General features: G+C 45.5%; 1 protein-coding gene across 6 annotated transcripts in view; it reads right to left on the bottom strand.

Annotated features, from left to right (window-relative positions):
* The window catches only part of GSE1 (Gse1 coiled-coil protein), a 771132-nt gene that overhangs the window by 20226 nt on the left and 732687 nt on the right, over window positions 1-18219 (bottom strand). For 3 of the 6 annotated variants that reach the window (XM_074286303.1, XM_074286302.1, XM_074286300.1), the window contains 5 exons: window positions 10410-10582; window positions 9479-9679; window positions 7613-7804; window positions 6002-6342; window positions 5083-5407 (listed from right to left, as the gene is read on the bottom strand). In XM_074286303.1, the coding sequence (XP_074142404.1) occupies window positions 5083-5407; window positions 6002-6342; window positions 7613-7804; window positions 9479-9679; window positions 10410-10582 (1232 nt within the window). The remainder of the gene's footprint in view (window positions 1-5082; window positions 5408-6001; window positions 6343-7612; window positions 7805-9478; window positions 9680-10409; window positions 10583-18219) is intronic. The other 3 variants (XM_074286301.1, XM_074286304.1, XM_074286305.1) reach the window with 1 other exon arrangement.

The following is an 18219-nucleotide window of genomic DNA, read 5'->3' on the forward strand; positions in this document are numbered from 1 at the left end:
AAGAAAAGAAGTGGGATGTGAAGTGAGTAGAATCGAGAGAACATTATACACAGCAATGACAAGATTATACAATGATCAACTCTGATGGATGTGGCTCTTTTCAACAATGAGATGGAGTTGTGGTGGAGAGAGCCATCTGCACCCAGAGCGAAAATTATGAGGATTGAATGTGGATTGGAGCATAGTATTTTCATCTTTTTTGTTGTTGTTTGCTTGCCTTTTTTTCCCCTTTTTGACATGATTTTTCTTGTAAAACATGATAATTGTGAAAATTATTATTGAATACATTGAATTAGTTGCTGTCTGGGGGAGGAAGAAGGGAGGGAGGGAGAAAAAATTGGAACACAAGGTTTTTCAAGGATGAATGTTGAAAACTATTTTTGCATATATTTTGAAAATAAAAAGCTATGTTATAAAAAGTAAGAAAGGAAGGAAGGAAGTGGGACTTTGTCAACAGAATCTAGAAGCCGGACCAGACTGAAAGTTTGGAGAAGTCCTCTTCCATGTACAGCCTGGAGACGATAACACCTGCACTTCAAAAGATTCTTAGGATGCTTTCTGAGTGTGAACTTGGACATGCAATCTCCCCTGTTAAGCCTCTTCTCTCTCAAAATTAAAACACTATGTATGAAGCACCCTAAGGGTGGTGGAAGATAGGTTATATTTCATTATGACCAAGTCCTGCAATTCAGAGGAAAGAAAAGTACAATCAGAGAGCCTGGGTTCAAATCTACCTAATGTGACTCTGAATCACTTATTTTGCCTCTGTGGGTCTCAGTTTGGGATGATATAACTCTATGGACATTATTATTATTATTTTGATGAGGCAATTGGTGTTAAATGACTAGCCCAGGATCACACGGTTAGTGTTAAGTATCTGATGAGATCACATTTGAACCCCATGCACAGAACCTAGCTGCTCTGGACTTATGATCTTTAAGACTGGAGGCAAGAATGATAATTGTTCATTTTAGTCTCCTCCTGCTGGTGGAAGAACATGCCATTATAAACTGCTGCTCTGAAGAGAGGGTCTGAGAATGACATGGATATTTCATGACCTACTATTCAGAAGCCTGGGGTCTATTGGGTTAAAGACACCTCAAATGGGATCCGTCTTTAGCTATGCTGACACCCAGTGGGTGCTGAGAAAACAGCAAGCCTCACAAAGCAACTGGCCACAGGGGAATGTTTTTATGTAAATTGCTGATAAATGTTTTACATAATAAATGTTTTACATACGTTATTTTATCCGACTCAAACCAACCACCTTGTGAGCCAAGTAATGCAAATATTATTATTCCCATTTTGTAACTAAGCCGCCATGTGCCCGAGCCAGGACCCACTACTCCAGCTGAGGGCTTCTGCCTACCCATACCCATTGATTTCCTATACTTGGCTGCCTCAAATATCCTTTCAAAGGCCCTTAGTGACTTAGCATGTACTTCAGACTATGGGTTATTGGGTTAACATAGCTGGACCTGAGTTCATTTGGGGTATCCACTCACCACAGGTTTGTATTCAATTTTAAACAGACTTATAAAAGGAGAATTACAATTTTCATAAAAGACAAATCAGGAAGGGAGGAAGCTCTTTCATCAATAAAAGATTTCAATTTACAAAATGATACACTACAGGAGTCCAGAAAATAGCGAGCCCCCCCCAATTAAGTCATTTGGAAATGGTTTAACTCACAGGCTTTGGGGTCACACTATCCTCCTCCAGGAGGCAAATCTACTATATGAATTGAGGTAGGCTTGTAACCTCATTTCCATGTTGTGAGGGCAATCTGTGCCTAGGGCATCATTAGATAGGCATGAAAGGGGCAATCCTCATCTCCCTCCCCTGCAGACTCTGGAAGGAACAGTCAGCCAGACATTTGGTGAAGATGGGGGATTGCCCTTGGGCCAAAAAACAAAAACCACATCCCTCTGCCTTAATTCTGGGCTGACTTAGGGTTAAAAAGACAAACGTAAAACCTAGCTTCTAGATCACCCAAGTACAAAAGGGAACGATACCGTGAAACTGTTTGTTCTTAAGTAAACGGCCAAGGAATAAAAACCCGTTAGCAGAATAAATATTTCATGCACCAGCGCCAAGCATTTAACAGTTTTCCGGCTCAGAGAACAAGCCCTCCACATGTCAGAACATCGAGTTCAGATCATTGCTGAACTCGGAATCCAAGATGCCGAGGGAACTACACGAAGCTTTCTCCTCCTCCTTCCCCCTCCTATGGAAGACCCTTCCCTCATGCACCGGTCCTGCCGGAGAGGTCTTAGTGTCTTAGACAGGCGGTTGGTTCCCTATCGACGGGCTTCCATTAACAGAACAAGTGGCCGATGGAGAGGCTTTTAATGGATCTTTGAAGGAAGGCAGAGGGAGGGGATGGGGAGGTGCGGGGAGGTTGGGAGAAAAGCCCAGTCAAGAGACAAAGACAGCTTACAGGTTTCCTCACAAGGATGTATATTAACTAGGCTGACATCTCAATCCTCCAAGTGTGAGTCATCTCCAAGGGCCAAAGGGCTCCTTCCTAAGCAGATGAGTTACAGCTCTCTAGATGGGAGAGGCTTCTATAGGGGGGTGGCGGAGAGGGATGAAAGAAATATGGAAGGCTCTAAAGGGTCCAGATCAGACAGCAAACGAACACGCCATGGGTCTCCTTGGCCCACCTCTGCCCAGACCCCCATCTCTCCAGCACATGGAGCAGAGGTGACCTCGACCTTCTTTTTGCTTTTCAGGGGCTGTCAGAGAGAGAGAATGAAATAATTCCACAAGAGTGGAAGGCTGGAGGGAGGATCTACCATTGTCGGGCAGGCCTGAAATCCGCTTCCTATTATACCTGATTAGTTTAACTAATCCCCTTGCTGCCCCAAAATAACAATAGAATCCAGGGGCAGAGCGGGCTGGATGAGCCAGCCCTGTTTAAGCACTCAAAGAAGGCTCTGTCAATCAGCCAAAAGGTTGAAGGAAGAAGAAAAGGGGGGCTGGGGGGAGGAGGGGTGTGGAGAGAGAAGATAACCAAATCAGGTTGGATTTAAAGATACAGAGGCCCCCTTCAGCTGGATTTAGAATATTTTTCAAGATGGGAATCAATCTTTAAGAGATTATCTCGTTCCACCCCCTCATTTTAAAGATGAAGAAGCGAAGGCTGAGAAAGAAATAATTTAGGCAAGGTCACACAGGCAGCTCGTGGGCAGAGGCAAACCTCTGAGCCCCTGGTCTCCCACTGGCCAAGTGTATTCTCCTTTAACAGCCATTTGATAGTGAATGTGATACCTCCGGGCTTCCAAAAGGAAGGTCAGCCTTTCCACTATCTATGGAAGCTGTAAATTTAGCTCTTGGTCAAAAGCGGCCATCCGAATCACAGGGCCAGTCTGGTGCTATGGCCAACGCAGAGCTAGGGGGCCAAGGTCCCCCGCCTCTGATCTGTGGCGCCCCCTTCACAGCTCTAAGGCCGTTTCCTGCTCGGGGCAACTAAGCCAGCAATCAAGGGGCTAGCCTCACTCACAGCACTGCTCTGGGAAGAAACCCACAGAATTATAAAGCCTACTTCGAACAGATAGTGAATGGAGGCCTTCACTATCAATGACTAGGGATTCCCTAAAAGCACTAGAAGGGGGTGGGACACCCCCACCCCATTTCTATTTCTTTTTATTTTATTATTAAAGCTTTTTGTTTTCAAATCATATGCACAGGGGCAGCTAGGTGGCGCAGTGGATAGAGCATCAGCCCTGAATTCAGGAGGGCCCGAGTTCAAATCTGGTCTCAGACACTTAACACTTCCTAGCTGTGTGACCCTGGGCAAGTCACTTAACCCCAATTGCCTTAGCCAAAAAACAAACAAACAAAACATATGCACAGATAATTTTCAACATTTCCCTTTGCAAAAATTTTTCCCTCCTTTCCCCTCACTCCCTCCCCTAAATGGCAAGTAATCCAATATCCAACTTATATTTCTACCTTCCCTAAACCAGACCCAAACAGAGATTTCTAGGAATAGGTGACAGGAGTATGAGGTCCTCCTCCCCTTCAGCCCCAAAATACCAGCTAAGATAGAGACTATTGTTGGGTCAAGGAAGATCCGAGTTCTACTCCTGCCTTAGACACTTACTAGCTGTAAGATCCAAGACAAGTGATTCTGAGTCTCAGTTTCCCCCATTTGTAAAATGACAAGAACAAGAGTAACCCCCTCATTGAATCATTATGAAGATCAAGTAAGATACTTGTTTAGTATTATAGAAATACTACCTATTAATATCAAGGGCAGCTAGATAGCCTAGTACTCTATCCATCATACTAAGAGTCAAGAAGATTCATCTTCCTGAGCTCAAATCTGGCCTCAGATACTTAGCTGTGTGACCCCACGGGTCTCAGTTTCCTCATCTGTCCAAAGAGCTAGAGAAGAAAATGGCAAACCTCTACCATGTCTCTGATAACAAAACCCCAAAGCAGTCATGAAAAATTGGACTCAACTGCACAACATGAATATCAATCCCGCCTGAAGGAGGGGAATTGGTATGGGGCAGGGGACTGTGGTAGATAGGTAGTTCCATCATATTCCTTAATGGAAATGATTGGTTACCCAGTGGAAGCTTCTTTGAGCAATGCTGCTCAAGTTATTTTATCTCATGGTTCTCTCTCGATGTCTTAACAAAAAAAAAAAAAAAAAAAAAAAAAAAAAAGCCTTCTAAAAATCATGTTTTTAAATCCTTAAGCGAGGTAGGAAGAAAAAGTTACACTGAAATAGTTATTTAAAAAAAAGGAAAAAGTTCACAGAGCCTGCTGAAACCAATGGATGTCTTTTCAAAATCATGATTTTAAATTCTTAAGGTAGGAAGAAAAACAATTAAATAGCTATTTTTTAAAAAAGGAAAAAGTTCACAGAGTCCAGATTAAGAGCTCCAATCTAGAGAATCCCGCAAGAACCAGGCTAGAGTTTGACAGTGTGAGCAGAATGACTATCAGAAATTACAAAGCTTTGCTCAGAGACTGAACCACCCCACCCCACCCCCTGCCCCAGATTCTCCAGGCCTGGATGGTGGCCCTAGGTTCAACCTCCATCCTTCAATAGCCTACAGGTAGTACCTGGGGTTCTCAGGCCTGTGTTCCGGCTCTGTTGGAGCTGGGGGGCGGCTGATGTCAAGATGCTGCTCCAAGACCTGCTGTCGGAACTCCGACACCTGGGACTGCCGGTCTTCCTTCTCCTGCCGAAGTCTCCGTTGGCGAGCCAGCCACTTCTCTTCCTCATTCGTGCGCTGGATCAGCAGGGCTGTGGCTGCACTGCTCCCGGGCAGGGGGAAGATGCTGTGGTTGGAGATGAGGCTGGGCACTGGGTGGTGGGAAGCGGGAGCAGGGTGTAAGGGGTGCTGGACAGCCTTCGGGGTCTGCAAGGCAGGCTCCTTGAGTTTCTCTGGAGAGAGAGGAAAGATCAGAGAAAGGTATTCAGGAGCTGACTCCTATATTTGCTCAGTTCTTTTCCTCTTCCTCCTTCCCTCTACCTCACCTTTAACTAACCAAAGATGTTATTTTACTTGATTTCCTTTGCCAGGGGCCTATTCTATTGACTAGAAACAAGAGAGTATAAGTGGAGTAATTTTAGCCACATGAATATTTAAAGTGGTGTATTCTATCCATAGAGAGAGAGACAGTATGATGTGGGGGCAGTCCTGGGAATCAAGAAGATGAGGGGTGCAAAGACTGCCTTGGACATACCAGTTCTCAGTGCGCCCAGGCAGATCTTCAGAACAAAGCTGAGCTGCATCAGTGGAGAGAATTTCCATACTGGGAGTTCCTTACCTCCACAGGGTTGGGCTAAAGACAGTCTACTACAGATTCCAAAATAGCCTCTGGGTCAATTCTAAAATTCTTCAATAGCCAAGAGCTAGTCAAGTCCATCCTGTAGTATTTCAACAGTCCATTTACCTTTTCCATCACCACTAAAAAGCAATGGCCCATGCCAAAGGTCTATCTGGATGCCAGGCCAAGGATCTGGGGCGACACTCACCTGGTCTGTTTGGTGTTAGTTGCTCTGAAGGTTTCACCCGATCCTCTGTCGGAAGGACCCGTAGCCCATGCAGCTCAGATACTGGCAGGAACTGGTTCTCCATAGTCTTCACCATCAGCTCTTTCTCTCGGGCTCGCTCACGTTGTCTCTCCAGTTCCTTTTCTCTTTCCCGCTCCCGTTCCTTCTCCCGCTCTCTTTCCAGTTCTTTTTCCCGTTCTCGTTCCCTTTCTCGCTCCTTCTCTCGCTCCCGATCAGCTTCCCTTTCTCGCTCCTTCTCCCGTTCCCTTTCACGTTCTCGCTCCCGTTCCCTCTCCCGCCTCAGCTCTTCATCCATCTGTAACCTGAAAAAAGGAATGAAAAAAAAAAAAAAATGAATGGGGATGAAGGTCAATCCAAGTTATTCCAGAAAAAATTAGAAATGGGCAAATTATTATACTTAATGAAAGAAAGTTTGATTGTGAATTTGCAATGAATGTATATATCCATATATGTGTGTGTGCAATACACACACACACACACACACACACACACACACACACACACACACACACAATTCAAGCATTTTCCATTTGGTAAAACTGGGATTTCTATGAAATGATACAGCAGTAGGATTTAAGTTGTTACCAAAGCTCTTTAAGGATATCATGGATGATTGGGAAAGATACCCAGGAAGCTCCTGACCCAAAGATGCTGCTTACACAACAGTGGAAAAAATCAAGAGAAAGATTTCTGGGCCAGGCTAGTAAGACCTGGAGAGGATGGGATTGATCACATTAGAATGATGACAGATCCCAGATGCTTATATATAAATATGGTACTCTTTGGCAATCTAGGGAATGCTATGGAACTGTCCTTAGGCCAATGTTTTTAAAAGTATAACATGAAATTAAAAACTTTACAAAGGAAACAAGCCTACCTAGTCCATTGTGCTAAGAAATGATGAGCAGGTTGATTTCAGAAAAACCTGGGATGACTTACACAAATTGATGCAAAGTGAATTGAGCAGAACCAGTAGAACATTGTACACAGTAACAGCAATATTATACAATGATCAATTGTGACTGACAATTATTCTTAGCAATATAATGATCTGAGACAATTCTGAAAGATTTATGATGAAAAATAGTATCCACATCCAGAGAGAAAACTGATGGGAGTCTGAAAGCAAATACAAGCTTACTTTTTTCATGTTGGGTTTTTTTTTTTTTCTTTTGGTCTGTGTTTTCTTTCACAACATACTAGTATGGAAATAAGATGTGCATGATTGCACAGTACAACCATATCAAAATGCTTACCATCTCAAGAAGGGAAAAAACTTGGAACTCAAAATTATTACCAAATGACTGTTAAAAACTGTCTTTACATGTTTTTTTAAAAAAAATTTTAAGAAGAAAGAAATATGTCTAGTCAAATATTTTCAAGAGAGAAAGAAAGAAAGAGAGAGAGAGAGGGGAAGGAATGGAGGGAGGGAGGGAGGGAGGGAGGACATTAAATTAATGGAGCTCAGGTATAAAAAGACCCAAGACATAAATATGAATAGAGGTCTATGGTGCTCTTCTTCCCACAACAAAACCCCAAGTCTCTACACTTCCACAGTAGAACAGACTTTACCTTTCTGCAGTGAGACTTGACATTCGCTCCGTCTGCAGCGCTGAGAGGGATGAGTGAGACAGCTCCGCAGGGTACCTAACCCCCGAGAGATGGAGGTGCATAGCTGATGGGTGTAAAGGAGGCAACGAGCCAGGGGTTGGAATTGGGTAGAAGGGAGAGCGCAGGGCTGAAAGGCAGTAGGAATCATCCACCCTGGGGAGGGAAGAGAATAGAGTCAGAACCACCACATCAACTACAGACAAGCCCAATGAACAGTGTCTGAGTCCAAGAGAACGAGACCATAAGCACTAGTTGGGAGTGAGACCTTGGGAGAGTAACTTGGGGACTTTAAAGAAGACAAACATATTTTGTATCCAGAGTGACTTTCAACTTAGGTTAAGGTTCTTAGCCATGTTGGTATCATGAATCCTGCTGGCAATGTGGGGAAGCCTATGGACCCATTCTTAAAATCATGTAGAAAATAAATTATAACATGACAAGAGACACCAAAGGTGAGTGAAAAGAAAGATGTAATTTTTTCCCTATTTAAGTTCAGGGTCCATCGATTTCATGTTAGGAGACTCTGTTTTAGGGACTCTAAAGGTAATTTAGGAAGGAAGTTTCCTGTGTCCAAAGAAAAGTTTCAATATAGAGAAAGGCACTAATACCCTCTAGGTCAATGAGCAAATGAGAAACTGCAACCTAAGGTAAGTGAGTCAACAGTCTGTAAAAGATAGGGGTTCATTTTCCTGGGGACGGAGGACATTGCCTCTGGGCTCACTAAAATGTGGGACAGAAATAAAACCTTTAGCCAGCCATAGGTCTGAATCACAGTCATCAGCGAATGACAGCACCATCAACTATACTGACTATTCCCACCTGGAAATGGGAAAGGGGATGGAATCTGGGTGCAAGGTCATGGATTACAGACAGCAAAAAGTCAAATCAATACTTTGTCAAAGCACAATGATCCAAATAACAGGCCCAGATTAAGAGGCACTTAGTTCTGTTCCCCAAGAAGCAATCTTATTACTTTGTGGTACAGGACAGTATGATATACTAATATGCTACACATTTTAGCATTTCTTAACACTTTTCCATTTGTGATCCCTTTTTTCCTGAGAAATTTTTATGTAACTCCAGGTATATAGGTACATAAATGAAACATTTACTGATGATAAATCATAATTGCAACCCTATACTTCTTTCCATGTCTCACAACTTAAGAAGCTTTGCTTTATAGTATAACAATAATATTGTTATAATATAACATTATACAACATAATAATATTATTATAATAACACAATATAACAATAACATGAAAATGATACAATATTATATAGAATATTATGTAGAATAATAATTTGCATAGGCATTAGGTAGAATTGAAATGAGATTCTCAGTGAATTTATTGCATGACTAAGGATCAATCTGCAAGTATTTATTAAATATCTATGTCATGCTAAGTGCTGAGGATAGTCACATAAGCAAGAATCCCTGAGCTTAAGGAGCTCACCTTCTAATGATTATAAGTAAATTGGAATCTTCCCAATTACTTTCAGTTAATAGCTAAAACATAAGGCCTCCTTTCCAGATTTACTTTGGGATCCCAGCAATGGCTAAAAGGGGACCAGTTTTAAATTCTGCTTCCAGTTACAGGAAATAATCATCCTGGCAAAGTTCTCTCTCGCCCTTAAAACAGAACAAAATGAAAAACGCCCAAGAACCAGGACAAAGGGGAGGACCAGCCAGATTTCTGGGCAGATTTCAAAGCCATTGTTCTGTGACCAGGCAGCCTTGCGGCGATTCCGACCCAAGTGCGACTCCACAAAGAATGGCGCTTGGCCGGGAGGGAGCGGAGGGAAGGCTTCTCCCCACCTCCTTACCTGAAGGCTGGGTGTGGGAAGGGATGAGGGGCCAGGTAGCTGGGGTGGTAATAGGCAGCAGCAGTGGCCGGATCGAGGCTGATGGGCGGCAGGGAGGACATACGGAGATCTTCCGTCGTGTGATAAGGGCGGAAGCTCCGCAGATAGTCCTCGGTGACGGTGCTGGGGGGGACCACATGATGTACAGGGCGCTGGAGGCTGCTGGGGGGAAGATGAGAAAAAAGGGGCCGCAGAGGTTAGCACAAAGTTATTTTTCTAGTCTAGGAAATTCATTAACCTACGGCTCTCGCCTTTTCTGGTTCACTCGGGAGGGCTGGCTGCTGCCGCTCTCGCGTTGCCGGGAGGGAAGAGTCTCTAATGAGATGCTGCTCTTTAGGGAGGAGGCCTGGGGCTGGGAGCTGGACCAGCTGCTGTAAAGGCAGAGTCACAGCTGTCCTGCGGGCCACCCCTCGGGCTATCCCTCCCGCCCTTGGCCTGGGTGACCAGATCGGCCTCCCCGGGTGCCCCAGGAGGGCCACGGGGTGAGGTGACTGACATGTGGCTGTCCTGACCACTTCTGAGCTGCGACCAAAGGACCTCGGTTCCCCGGGGGAATTCTGGCTGCAAACATCTGAATGGGAGGTTCTCTGACAAAGTCAATCAGTGAGGAGCGATTCTTCGAGGGAAGTGAATGAAAAGCAACCACAGATTGTGATCAAACAGGCCCCCCTCCTGGGGTGGAAGCTTGGGACCATCTGCCGGGCTCTTGCCTTAATCTACTCCAGACACACTCACCCCTGGCAGGGAGTGTATGAAGCAGGGAATGGACAGCTCCGGGTCCCACACCCTTAGCATCTGGGGCCGATGCAAAGGTTTTCAAGGGAAATCGGTCTCAGTGGGATCTGCCCCCGACCATTCCCTACGGTCACACTGTGCACACTTGCAAACTCACTTCAGTGGTGGGAAGCGGGAGTCCTGGACGACAGAGCTGGGAGGGATGCTGAAGGGGTAGGGAGAGCTCAGGAGGTGGGATGGGATGGCAGGCCCCGTCGCCTTCTCCTGGGGCAGGGGGGGCTCCACGATGAGACGGTCTCTGCTGCTGCCACTTCTAGATCCTGCTTCTTGCTGTGAGAACAGAAACAACAGTCAAGTGAGAAGAGGGGACAGAAGGGTCTCCAACAAAGAATAAAGCCGGGAGGCTTGGCCAGGAGGCTCTCAACAGCATCCTCTGGGTAAGGGGTCTGGGCATCTCACAGTCCAAAAATGGTTTTCTTTGGAGACCATCCGCGCAAGGCGTGAACTGCAAACACTAATACTCACTCTATAGCACACAAACACACACACATGCAGAGCCACGTCCCCTCCTCCCCAACTTTCCAAAGCAGCCATTGCCACATGGGGATTGTGATGCTCTCTGGCCTACAGGCTTTATGGAAAGGAATATACTTCAGGAATAAGACCCGGAGGGTTGAAACCTCCCTGGGCACCCACAGCTCCTGGAAATGAACTTTTCAACTCAAAGTCAGGAAATATGGCGGATATCCTGCTCCAAAAGCCTTTAAGAGCTCTCCATAATCTGAACCCAGCCAGCGCCGAAAGTGACAAAAGGCATCAGCTGTGACAGCAGCTGCTTGGTTGCCATTACAGATATCCTGGCAGTCCTGATGCCCACACAGAGAGAGACAGGGGGCATCAGGAAGCTGGCAGTGCTACCGGGGTCGAACAGGCTGGTCTGCAACCAGCCAGTCCCTGGGGTGGCCCTGGTATCAGCTGCAAAGGCAGCTGCTCTGCCTTGGCCGATCCAGCCCATTTGGTAACTCCAAGCCACAGACACACACTGAGGAGGAAGAGCAGGGCCGGACCCCATGGTCCCTGCCGCCAGCCCCTCCACTCCTGGCTGCCAGAGGGGCCTCGAGCCAGAAACAGCAGATTCTGCAGAGTGTTGGACTGAAACAGCAGAGAGAAAAACCAACTTTAAAGGATTCAGAATAGGAAAGAACAGGTGGGGTTTAAGGACTGAATGAATAGAGGAAGAGCCTTCACCATTTTCAGAAGTCCTCTATAGCACAGCCATTGGGAGTCACCATATAGATTAAAAGGCTCAGGAGCCACAAAAAAGGAGTCTAGTACCAGGCTGAAGGCAAGCTAGGAGCTCAAAGGATCAGAGACCTTGGTGCCAAAAAGGACTTGGATCCTTTCAACCCCAGCATATTAAAAAGGAAAAAACTGATATGGGACTGAGGAATCTGGAACCAAGACGTCTCCTGAAGTGTATTTAGCCATCATAATAAATACCCAACAGCAGGATTTCTAAATACACTGTGTGTGTGTGTGTGTGTGTTTGTGTGTGTGTGTGTGCGCGCATGCGCACGTGCCTGTGCCCACTGGGGACGGATGAGATTGGGACACACAGGTGTTAGGTGCTGTGCAGACTAGACTGGGATGTTCTGATGTCTGAGGCCTTGGGCTAAAATTCTGCCTCTTGCTATTTGCTCCCTGGAGACCTTCTTCCTCCTCTGCAGGTCGGTTTTCTCATAGGAGGTTGTTCTAAATGACATCTTAAGGTCCCCTTCAATTCTAAATCTGTGGCCCAAGTTTCCCTTCTCATGTGAAATAAGAAGTTGGTCCAGATGGCCTTTGAGGTATATAAAATGAAGCTTTTTTTATGTCATGGACCATTTCTAAATGAGAGATGGGCAAACTCCAATTAAGAGATCACAGGAGACAAAGATGTAATTTTCCCCCAACCACGTTTGTGAAACCCCAGAAATCTTTCCAAGGAGTTTTCCAGATCTCAGTTTAAGAATCCTAGGTTTCACACCCCATCTATAAAACTAGAGGTCTGGGTTAGATGATCTCTCTTTTCTACTCTAGAAGTCAATCCTAAGACGCTCAGAGACCCCAAGATGCTTAGACAAGGCAAAATTTGAATTCAGCCCCTACAACTTCCCAGATTCAATATCTTCATGATCTAGGTCTGATAGTAAGCTGATGTGATTTCCCCATGTTGTGGTGGGAAAAAAAATTGGCTCTATCCTCTGGCATCGTGTGACCTGGGACCTAAGCTGAGCCTCAGTTGCCACCTCCATAAAATGGGATGCAATATGCATCTTATAGGACTGTTGGGATGAAGAAACTTTGTCAACTTTGGTGAAACTAGAGGTATTTGTTTTCTCCCACACTAAGGACTTCCCTATAAGTATAGGACAGACTCTTACAGGCAGAACATGGATGCACATACCCAATAAAAGTCCATCTTAATGAACAGACCTTCATATGAAATAGTTTTGTATCTCCAAACCATCCCCATTAGCCTTCCCTAATCCTTTCTAGTTGGCCACATCCTTTCTAAAATGTTGGTCATTTCAGAAACAGCACAAGCTTAGGCCCTCCCATGCACTGTGGTCCTTTTAAGTCTTTAGAACAATATAAAGCAATTTTGGGCTAGGTACTGTCACTCAGATTTTAGGAGAAACCCACAAGAAATTCTTCCCTTTTTGCCACCTGCTTTTTTCTAAGGAAATTCATTCTAAGATTAAGAAAGCAAAACTCTTTAACCAGGGATCAAGGAAGAGATTACCTGGTAGTGGGAGTACTAAGTGGGTATTACAGGTGCTCAACTTTCTCCCCACAGTTGTTAGACATCCTTGTGAATATTCTGGGGAAATACAAAACTTAATTCCTTTCTAAGTGCCCTAAAGGCAAAGGGACCCCATCCCATTCCCAACTGGGAATAGTCACTCTGCATCAACAGAAATATTTGGTCCCTGGATGGGCAAGTGCTCAAGTGATTCTAATCTGGGCCCCGTACTTTCAGTTACAAACTATGTCTTCCTTCCCTCTCTCTCACTCTGAGGCTCCACTCTTAACTCTTAAGAAATCCTGGTAGGAAAAGTGGGAGTTGTTAGTCATGAGAACTGGGTTCCAGGAGCTGTGAAATTTTACACCTGTGATACAGAATAACCCACTTCACTTCAGGGCCTTCTTCATCTGTCAAATGAGGATGATAATTTTGTCCCTGTTTTTCAGACACTAGATCAAATGATGTAATTGTTTATGAAGCACTTCAGGCATGTGAGTAGTTGTTTCTTTTTCTACTACTACTACTATTACCACCACCACCACGATCAACAATAATGAAATGAGAAGAAACAATGATAGGGTTGCAGGCACTGGAGCAAAACCAGGAGCAATACACTGGGTAATCTGCCATTGATTAGTGGCTGAGTGTTGAGCTGCCCAGACTCCAGGCAATTAGCTGGACCCAGAGATATGTTCTTTCTGGAAGTCAAGGGCCACTTTTGAGCAGCGGGAGCTAGGGCTGAGTCCCTGTAGACTTCCACTCAGAGGAAAGAAAGGGCAGGGTTATGAAAGTCCAGATAGATTGAACAGAAGAATCTTGAGACATGAGACAAATGGAAGCTCTGATCTCATCCTGGCAAACAATCTACAGGAGGCTAAGGGCAGGGCTGAGGAGGGAAGAGAAAATAATGTGTTTGTTTTGTTTCCCATGATGCAATCAAGGGATCTCTTCCAACTTCGGGCAGCTAGGTGGCAAAGTAAGATAGAGCTCTCAGGGAGATTTTGAGTTTTAATCTTGCCTGGTGCTTACTGTATGACAAGAAAATCATTGAACCACTCAACCTCAGTTTCCTCATCTATGATATGGGAATAACAAAAGCACCTCTCAGAGGGGCTGTTTTGAAGAACAATGGGACAGTCTTTCTTTTTTTAAAAAGTGCTTTGTTAATTAACATTACTTGTGAATTAACTCTTATATGTATGCATCCTATCTCCCCAGCTAGTCAGTGAAATCCACAAGGACAGGGACTACATATGGCTTATGTTTCTTTTGCATTCCACCCCATATGGGACATTTTAGTCACTAAGGGACTTTCCTTCCATATCTTTTCCCTATATGGAGTGTATGAAGCAGGTAGCTAGAGACAAGAGTGGTAATGGGATAGGACAACACAACTGGATGCTATCTTTGGGGGGGGGGAGGGGAGGCTCTTGGAAAACTCTTGAGCATCCACAAAGCAAGTCCTATTTAATTTACCTGCTTCCTTCAGCTTTCACAGTGCTAAATGTTTATTAGCTAGACTCAGCTTTGAAACAGTCCCAAGGAATTTAGTGTCTGCCTAGGGGAGTAAGAAAAGGAGGAAAGCAGGCTGCAACCAAGTATCTTCTAGGTATAGGTGATGACTATGTAGCTAGCTAGGGAGAGATGGGGACTGGCTGCTACTCTGGACTCCTTGGAACCTTCGTTCCTCTCCAGTGTTACAGCAGATGACTGGTATGCTCTCAAAGGGAGGGTGTCCCTTCTTGATGCTTCAATCAACTTCTGGGGGCGGGCAGAAGAGAAAGAGAGGGAAGAGATAGAGGGAGATGAAAAGAGAAAGTGGGAGAGAGGAAGGTAGAAGAGAGGGGGTGGTTGTGAGAAAGAAAAAGGAACAAAAAGAGAGAGACAGAGAAACAGAAAGAGAGAGGAGAGAGAAAGAGGAAGAAAAGGAAGAGGGGAGAGAGAATGGGGAGAGGAAGAGGAAGAAGAGGGGAGAGAGAGAGAGAGAGAGAGAGAGAGAGAGAGAGAGAGAGAGAGAGAGAGAGAGAGAGAGAGAGATTGAGCATGTGAGCTCACACATGCTTGGGTAGTGGAGAGAGGAGGGGGCTGGCTGGCAGAGAGAACGAGCGCATCATTACTGCACAGGCCGCCCTTCTTCAGGCAGACCATCCATCTTCATATCACCAGACAGTGACATCTTGGAACACGTAGCAGATAAGATTTAAGCAGCTCGGTGCCAGGCGGTGCTGTGCCACTGGGAGAATCGCCTTCATCAGTCAAGTGTATTTACTAAACACGGCCACAACAAACATTCAGCGAGCGGCTGATAGCTCCTCAAGACTTCATAATCTCTCCAGAAGATACATCGGCTATAATTAATTGAAAGAGATGGGACCCAGTGATTGGAATTTTTAATGAGGAACATCTGTTCACTCTCTGTGCACAGCACTGGGCCATCGCTACAATACCCCGGACCCCCTTGCTCTCATACCCTGTGCATGCCCTTTGACCTCCTCCATAAGGTTTGTTCATGGGATAATGATCTCAGTGCCCAAGAAAGGTCAAGAAAGACCAAATGGGATAGCAGCAAAGAATATGATGTGGGCTGGGAGAAAAAAAAAAAAATAGGAGATGCCCTTGACTTTCCCTTCTAGAAGGCTAGGCCATCCTTGAAAGGAGAGCATCTATTGACTTACAGAATACTTTAGGGCTAGAATGGATGACAAAGCTCATATAGCCCAACTATTTCATCTGAGAAGCAGCAAACTGCCTTTTGGACTTCATATATATTAGGGTCTGGCATCTCTTGCCTTCTCAATGGATGGGAGAGTGGATGAAAGGAAGGAGAGAATTTGGAGCTGAAAATAAAAAGTTTAAGGAAAAAAATACTTTAAAAAAAAATCAGAGGCCCAACATGGATATCTGGAAAGATCTGGATTTGGCCTCCAAAGAGCTAGGTTCCAGTCCTGGATTAGGTAATTATTAGCTATGTCACCTTAGACATGTCATTTAAATCTCCATGAGGTTCTTTTGTCTGCAAAATGATCCATTAAGTTTCCTTCTATCTCTAAACCTTGAAGTCTCTGGCCATGAACACAGGGAACTGAAGATGAAGTACAATACCCATCTCCCAATCAAAGAAGTGATGGACTCCGCATATAGAATGAGACAGATTTCTTGGATATGGCCAATACATATTTTTTTTTGCTTGATTGTGTTTTTGTTGCAAGAATTTTGTTTTCTTCTTTCTTTTCCAGGGGCAGGGTGGTGAGAAGGAAAAAAAAATCAATTTCAATTAAGTGGAGAAAAAAAATTAAAATAATCAAGGTGGCGATCTCCAACTCAGAGAGGATGGGATTTGCCCACTGTGACCTATGCAGTAGCAAGAGTTTGGATTTGAATCCAGTGTTCCAATCCCAACCTTCTCATTTTACAGAGAGAAATTAAGTGGGGCTGGGGAAAGGGATGACAGCTTGACAAAGATCAAAGGGAGTTAAGGCAGAACCAAAAGGAACCATCAGCCTTAAGTCCAGTATGCTTGCCCCTAAGAAAAGGGAGATGCTTGAAATGACCCTGCTGGGCTGAACTCCTTCCTCATTGGAGAGGAAATGGAACTGGGCAAGGGAGAAATGGTTTCTGTCCTGGGTATCGTGGTGGGTGGGCTGCTTTTTTCAAAAGGCGTGGAGCAAAGGGGAAAGATAGGGGGTGATAGGTTCATTTATTACCTGCCTGCCTTTACATTTATAGGCCACTGTTTTTTAAAGGATGCAGATGCCCAAGGAGCCTAAAGCAGCACGGCAAGGATTTTGTTTTGGAACTGCCATAAACTAAACAGGTTTCTCAGGTATCACATCCAAGGCAAACAGGGAAAGAGACGCTGTGGAAACCGGGCCCATATACTGGGCCCTCCTGCCTGCCCCTTGCACGGTATTTTTTGTTTTTAATTCACCAGATTTGTCTTTTGAGCTGCAGGCTGCCCTTCCGAGCAGGGGCCTGAAGGGAGGAATTCATGGCCTGCTGGCTCTGCTGCAGCAGGTAAAGCCAGCTCTGCTCCTTGGCTCCAGGACTGCAGCTGGGGGCGAGATAAGGGCAGAGAAGAACCTTCCCAGTTATCTCTGATTAAAACTGCCAGACCCCTTGAAGGAGGGGGCTCTCCTCCAGCTCCAGGGGCCATGTGTTCTAAACTCTCTGGCTGAACCAATGGGAGGAATCCCATTATCTCCTCTGTCGGCTCTGATTTGCAACAAATAATGGCTTGATTAATTAATAAGCAGGCCAAGCTGGATAGAACAGACCCAGGGATGACCTTGGTACCTCCACTCACAAGGGTGGGGGATGGTGGCGGGCTTTGCTGGGGAAGAGAGAGAGAGGAACAGGATTCTCCGGGGCCCACGGAGCCTGCGCGTAAATCCTGAGGAAAAAAAAGCATCCTGCAGTTGGCCAGTTGTCAGAGCCGTGGCCCTCCAGGATGCGGGGGGCAGATGGCACCATCCGGGTCTCGGAGTTTCAAACAGAAGCAGCTAAAGGGGTGGGGGGTGGGGAAGCAACCCCCCCCCCTCACACACACACACAAACCTGCCATGAAAGGATAATTCTGTCCTCTCATCTCCCATCTGGAGACTAGCCAACTTCATAGAGGGCCAACAGGGAACTGGGTCAACAAAGCTTAGTGGGATGGTGAGGGCCTGCACAGGGGGGAAATGGGGAGGGGGGGGTGACAGCCCTGTGACCCCCACCAGGGACCAGCCGCACCACATACCCAAGAATCAGGGCCAGGAGCCCAGGAAGTTGGAACGGCACCCCTCCCCCACTCCCCCCCAGCAGACAGGCGGGTTTGAAAAGGCTCAGTGTTTTAAGTGGGCTTGGGCCCTTTCTGAAAAAGCAGCATCTGTGGGGGCTGCTATTTATTTATTTATTTTTGAGCAGCGGCTGGAAGTGCAGCTGCAGTGATGAAAGGAGGGGAGGGGGAGGGGCGCCCCATTCGAGGGAGAGCAAATCAGTCATTCCCTGGTGATTAGTGAATAATTTCCCCCAGTCAGAACGCAGGACATGCCCTATTAGGTTTAAAATAGACTAGTCTTCATTTAATCTGTCCCTTCACAGCCTTCCTATTACCTTGGAAATATCGGTAACCCCCACGAAGGGGGTCGGTGATGGATCGACTGCACCAATTCCCCACCTATTTCGGTAGCCGCCGTCC

Source organism: Sminthopsis crassicaudata, chromosome 2 (assembly GCF_048593235.1).
Source record: "Sminthopsis crassicaudata isolate SCR6 chromosome 2, ASM4859323v1, whole genome shotgun sequence".
Lineage (NCBI taxonomy): Eukaryota > Metazoa > Chordata > Mammalia > Dasyuromorphia > Dasyuridae > Sminthopsis > Sminthopsis crassicaudata.